We start from the raw sequence: 6,804 nt of genomic DNA, 5'->3' as shown, positions 1-6,804 counted from the left end.
ATTTTGAAGAAAAATTGCGAGATGTTAACTCTAAATTGTGTGATATAAACACACAACTGTGAGAAATAAATTCAAAAGTCAAAATGATGTAATGAACTTACAATTCTGAGAAACTCCAAATTGTGAGATAAACTAATAATAGTGATAAAGTCGGAATTGTTAAATAAAAAGTCAAAATTATTTTTATTTTTCATTCTGTGTCAAACATGGCCCTCCACATTAATTGCACCAGTGGTGGGAAAAAAAATCTTAATTCTAGATAATTTGTAATTCAAAATTTAAGAAAATGTAATTTTTAAATTCAAATGAAGAAAAAAAAATCAAAATATAATTTAAATGAAATGTAAATCTAATTTAAATGAAATGATCTTAACAAAATTATAGTAGCACTAAATTAATCAAGTTAAATTATTAACAAATAAAATATTGTTCATACACCTTACTATTGTTAAACAACTCAATCAAAATCCCTATCACAGAAACTTCTCATAGTTGGATTAAAGACGCTCAACCCCCCCTACAAATTGCCTTGGGCAACATGTCAGTCTGACAGCCTCACAAAATGGCAACTACGCTCAAATCATGAGGGGTATGGGGTCTGAGTGGAGTGAGGGATGTCTCAGAGGAAGCAGGAAGAGAACGAGAGGAGGCAGAGAGAGAGAAACACCCTGTCTCCGTCAGCACATCTTCACTCGATGCCGAGGCTTTGAGCCAGTCGCAGGCCTCCAGCTGAGAGCGTACAATCCATACTATAGGATTGTGACTCATAAAGAGAGAGGCCTTAACGTCACAGAGCTCCTGCATTGGCCACGGGATTCCACATGCTTTCATCTAACGCTGTAGTTTGCCACAGTCTAATCTCGGGCTCAGAGGAACGGATTGCCAACTGCTCGTTTCTGAGCTCCTTGCTGCAGGAGGTGGCGAGAGTTGCGGAGCGGAATTAGATTACGAACACTGTTGTGGAAAGCTTATTTTCTATTAAGACAAGCTCTTTGATTTCTTTATTTGGGAAGGACTCACTATAAGGAATGTTTTTGATTGACATAAATGCTTTAGTCGAGCATCATGTAAATAAACTTGATTAAAATTGATTTTTCATTTCTCTTCCTTTTAAAGTACTACTATTTAAACATTCATAAATCAAGATATATTTACATTAGAAACAAAATGACAATATATTACTGTACATCTTGTTGGACAAAAAGTGAGTCTATAAAACAAGGAAAAATTGGGAGTTCAACAATGGGGTAAGAAAAATTAATTTAATTCAAAGGGAAACAAGATTTTTTTTTCTCGTTGTGTAAGCAAAAACTAAATTTTCTTTTTTTTCAGAAAACAAGACTTGATATATTAAATTAGTATAATAGATATATAGTACATTTAAGAATATTATGACTTAAGAATGTTTAGATATTTTTATTTGAAAACGAGATAAAAAAAGACAAAAATACTTTGAGATTATTTTTTTCTCTTCTTGTAAGCAAAAACTCAATTTTCATTTAAGAAAACAAGACTTGATATATTAAATTAAGAAGAAGAAAATGAGATAAAAAAGACAAACATACTTCATATTCAGTTAGAGAATAATTTTTCACTGTGCATATTTTGAAAAATCCTCCATACACTGACTACATTTTAAATAATAAGATTTCAGTTTAAGCTAATTGTTTTATATACATAAAATCTTTCTTTATAAAAAATATTTTCTACTATCCATATTAGTATATAAAAAGTAAATATTTGGTTTAATTTTGCACTCATATTTATTGTTATTTTTGTGGAAATAGATTATTTATTTTTAAGAGGTTTTAGATTATTATTTTGCACATTTTTAGTATAAATAAAAAAAATATTAAAAGTACTACTTTTGTTGTATTATTATTTTGTGTAAAAAGAAGTTGAGCAAAATGAATGAACATAAGAAAATATTGCCTAAATTTACAAGATGATATTTTTGTCAAAAAACAAAAAAACTAATAAATAAAACAAAAATATGTGCAAACATTAGCACTCTTCTCGACAAAGTATAACACTGTCCCAATCAATGACGTGAGAGGGACAAGCTGTTTGTGTGACCAATGGCAGATAGGGAAGTAAATGAATCATTATTTTTACAATGACACTAGTGGCACAGGATTGATACACCTCGACTTTTTTCACCCACCGTGACTGTTGCAGCGTGACGTCTCCACGAGGCGGTTGTCCTGGTCATAGCACACCATGGCTTGAAACCGGTAACCCTGGCCACACTCCTTGATATCACCTTGCACTTTCATACCCAAAAGGCCCTCTATTCGCCCACCCTCGGGCAGGATGCAGTCGGACCAGTTCCCCACGGGCTGGGCATTGTACTTGTTGCAGGGGCAGTACTGGGTTTCGCTCAGAGGATACATCTGTGTGTTTTTACATTGTTCTCTCTTTTTGCTTTTACCTGTGCCAGAAAAATCACACAAACATACAGCAGTTACAGATAATAGATTAAAGGTTATAAGGCCATGCTATCCATTTAAATATGATTTAATGTTCAGGGAAATAAAGCTTTTGTAATAATACAATACGGAATGTACTGCTAACAGAATGATCCTGTAATAGTATCAAACTCCCGTGGTCAAAACACACTGATTTGTTAATCATGAGTAAAGTAGACTTATCCAAATTGAAAGACCTATTGCACTAATCTTATGTAATCCTTTTGCAAAGTTACTTGACTTACAGCAGGTCTTCCAAAGGGCAAATAGGTCTTTGTCACACACATTGTATTTTGTTAACCTCTAAATAACTAACTAAGCTTCTCATGGCACATTATACTAAAGGTTAAACCACATTTCTAGCTTAACTGAGGTACAGGTAAATGCATCTAACAAAAAATAACATTTCGCAACACAGAGGGTTTTCCTTTGTACATACACATAACAAATCTACTGAGAAAATTACTCAAAATATTCAAAATTCACAATTATTTTTTAGCAATTGCAGCTCTAAATCTGCATGTAGTTCTGTGACAGAAGCATTTCTTCTAAGCTTTCATTTTTCTCCCTTTTATATTACAAACAAACAAACACATACATACATATATATACATATTTGTGATAATATTTTAAGAATTTGCTTTGGCTTTAGTACAACAGCAATACAAAAGCCAATTCTAGAAACACATTACATTTATAATATATGTACTTTTGTTCAAAGTTTGGGGTCAGCAAGATTTTTTTTTATTATTATTTTGTTCAGCAAGGATGCATTAAATTGATCAAGAGTGACATTTAAGACATTTACAAAATTACAAAAGATTTCTATTTCAAATAAATGCTGTTCTTTGAAATTACTATTAATCAACGCCTACAAATTATGTTTTACAGTTTCCACAAAAATCTGAGCAGCAAATTAGAATGATTTCTGAAGGATCATGTGACACTGAAGACAACTCAGCTTTACCATCGCAGGAATAAATGACATTTTAAAATATATTTTATAAATTATTATACATTATAAATGCATGTATAAAAGACTATAAAATATATTTAAGTATATCATATATTTATAATGCTGTAAATGATGATAATGCATCTGAAGGAATCATAAAGCAAATGTAAAGCATCAAAGACGTAGGTGAGAAGAGCCTTTTTGTTGACTTAAGAATTAGACTCGCTGATCCAGCACTTACCAACAAGAGTCCTTTTCCTAGTTCGGACACCCACACAATCAGCAGCGCAGGATGAGAATTTGGACCAGGTGGTCAGCTGGCAGTCATCCTGGCATGGAAGCTGGCAGGACTGAGTGAGTTGAGGCATAGGACCTGCAAACTTAAGACAGGCCGCAACGTCTGCAGGTCCACCATCCAACTTTTTACACGATACGGCTGAGGGAGAAAAGAAGAAAGAGATCAGAAACCAACTGTACTACTAGAAAAAGAAACAAAACTAAAAAGGGAGAACACTTCTCTGAGTTAATACTGATAAATATCAGTCCACTCACACCTATAAAGCCACACACATTGAATAAAGATAAGCATCTTGTGATGGATTACACGAGAGGGCGGTTAAATGCCTATTGACTCGAGTAGCCGGACGGATCCAGATTTATATCATTGAACAGCCTGGTCTCATGTTTATACGTAGGTATTAATACGTAACATTTACAAGCACAAAACGTACACTTTTGTACGTTTTTATTAATGCTAAAACGTACAATTTAGACGTATTTCAACGTTTAAAACGTACAAATCGCTACGTATTTTTAGCTAAAAAACGTAAAAATATTTACGTATCTTTTATATTATTAAGATATTCATATCAATGCATTTTTATCATTTTATCAATAAGCGATTTAGATTTTTAGACCCCTTAACCTACCCCCAAACCTAAACCTACCCATTTTATAGCTAATATGAAAGGATATAAAACGCAAATGACCGAAATACGCAGGAAAATAACCATTTTAGTAACAATATAGCATTAAAATATTTTTATAGTCGCTAATTCCACTCCTACCTATAAACCTAAACATTTCTGTACAGTATAAGAAAAACATGACAGACAGATGCCATTACAATCATTTATTTATTGCAAAAATGTCAAAAGCAGTACCAAAAGTAATCCAAATGACGATGCGTTGCACCCGCAGTCCTCTCTGGCGGAATACAGTAGGTTTGTGTGATCCAGAGCAGAATTTATGTTGTTAATCGCTGAAAATATTATCCAGATAATTTTCCCGGATCCACTCCGTGAACTCGTGAAGGCACGCGCGCATTATTCAAACACACCTCACCAGAAACACGGCATGTCGCAATCTGTGACGAATGCAGGCAAGAGCCAATGAGCGTTCGATTATCCTGCCGTAAAACCTGTCGTTTGAAGCGGCAACATTTGAATTTGTAAAGAGCGCGTCAGTCAGCGCGGGCTTTGCTGCTCACGGTCACTGGACTCGCTGCTCGGGATGGAGAAGAAGATCGCCGAAAAAAGGCTTGGATTTGGGTCTGTTCCTCACAGTCGTATGGATTCGGAAGATTTGGATTACAGCGCACTAATAAAATTGTTTCATTTCGTAATTATGTTGTGTTTTTGGCGTATTTTATAGTTCTATTGTCAGTCACAGCATGTCGGAGAAAACGCCTTTTGTGGCCCATGGCAATCAAAGTAAGCATTACATGACAAGTAAATGTTAAACGATTGCAGAAATGTTATTTATTTTAAGGTTTAAACTAAAGTCGTGTTTAACATTATGTAGGCATATTCTTGGAAACGAGCTGGCAGCAGAAATCACACAACAAAACGAAATGTTATCATTTCATAAGTAAATGAGTAAACAATTTAATAATACAACTGAAAACAAGGTAATTCATATGACAACTAAAAACTAATAAAATTAATGACGCGATTTCAGTATTCATAAGGATTCATTTTTAGGTGTCGTCAATACGTCAGTTTTGTACGTTTAAATGCTGAAAATACGTAAGTATTGTACGTTTTAGTGCCTGTAAAAACGTAAGTAAATGTACGTTTTATAGTACCACATTTTACGTAAAATACATACAAATTATCATGAGATCACGTTGCATTGAATGAGGGTGAAAGCTATTGTATTGGATTGCTTTTTCAGACATGCCGGTGTATTAAGGGTTACTATTACGGGTAATGCTTGTTAATGCGAGCAGTGCTGAGAAGTTGATATATAAAAAAGCTTTTTGAGGTACTATGTGATTTTAAGAACAACCTGCAGACTGTACTTTTTCTTTCACTGCCCACACCATCAATTTTTAGAAGCAAGATAACGCATTTCTTATTTAATATAGTATAAAATTTTAACCCAAGTGAAAGGTTCCCACATAAAAATGCTTTTATGTCAGTGGAGCCTTCCATATGCGGTAAATGCATCTCTGTCAGTGATATAGTATCAAAAATGACTGTCTCCAGGTGTATATAACACAAGACTTACATCTTTCATTTTCAGATGTTTTTTCAATCACACCACACTAATGGCCTAAATTTATGGCAACACTAATGGCCGCTTGTGACTGCTTCAGACAGTTTCCCGAATCTCTGAAAGAACATTTGGTTTAAATCCAGAAGTGTTTACACAGCCCTTTGATGGTCACAGATCGAATTACTACCAATCTCATGCGTTTGCCACATGTTTAACAGTCTCCCCAGCTACAGTGTGAAGCACTGCAACAAGCAACTACAACGTTTTATTGACATTGAAGGATGTTGCATCTCATTTTATGTTGATGACGAGGGTTTTTCTGTACCTCTAGCCTGTAGTCCTGGTCCACAGGTCTCTTGTGCTCCAGGACTGACCTGACGAATGGTCCAGGGCACCAACTGACACCTGCGCCACTTGTGGGTTTTCCACCTATAGCGCAAAAGCAATTTATATATATATACAGTGGTGTGAAAAAGTTTTTGCCCCCATCCTGTTTTTTTAATTGCATATTTGTCAACATAAAAAAAAAAAAATCTTAATTCCAAACTTTTTCCCAAAACTTATCATATATAATATGTACTATATTTACATATATTAGGACACTTCTTCTTCTCAGGAAATTCAAATAATAAATGGCATTTTGACCGTCTTTTATGTGGCATGACAGATCGCTGTATAAACGCCTTCTGGGACGGTTCAGAAACGTGCTGGTATAATCCCAACACAGGCACTGACTACAGCGGCTGCGATCAGCTCCGGTTCCCGTGTCTGAGCCGTGACGCCCCGCAGATTTGTGCAGAGCGGAGCGCGAGTGAACGTGATCATTCCTTCCTCTGTACTACTAGTTTTAACGCGAATAAACATGACTGAACATCTCATGCC

General features: G+C 34.9%; 1 protein-coding gene across 1 annotated transcript in view; it reads right to left on the bottom strand.

The window, feature by feature from the left end:
• The window catches only part of thsd7aa (thrombospondin, type I, domain containing 7Aa), a 121,812-nt gene that overhangs the window by 26,347 nt on the left and 88,661 nt on the right, over positions 1-6,804 (bottom strand). The window contains exons 11-13 of the mRNA XM_016530399.1: positions 6,248-6,351; positions 3,665-3,859; positions 2,165-2,431 (exon numbers count right to left, since the gene is read on the bottom strand). Of these exons, the coding sequence (XP_016385885.1) occupies positions 2,165-2,431; positions 3,665-3,859; positions 6,248-6,351 (566 nt within the window). The remainder of the gene's footprint in view (positions 1-2,164; positions 2,432-3,664; positions 3,860-6,247; positions 6,352-6,804) is intronic.

The sequence above is a fragment of the Sinocyclocheilus rhinocerous genome, unplaced genomic scaffold (genome assembly GCF_001515625.1).
Source record: "Sinocyclocheilus rhinocerous isolate Xijiao unplaced genomic scaffold, SAMN03320098_v1.1 scaffold781, whole genome shotgun sequence".
In the NCBI taxonomy this organism is placed as follows: Eukaryota; Metazoa; Chordata; class Actinopteri; order Cypriniformes; family Cyprinidae; genus Sinocyclocheilus; species Sinocyclocheilus rhinocerous.
This window is presented reverse-complemented; position numbering and strand designations above follow the sequence as displayed.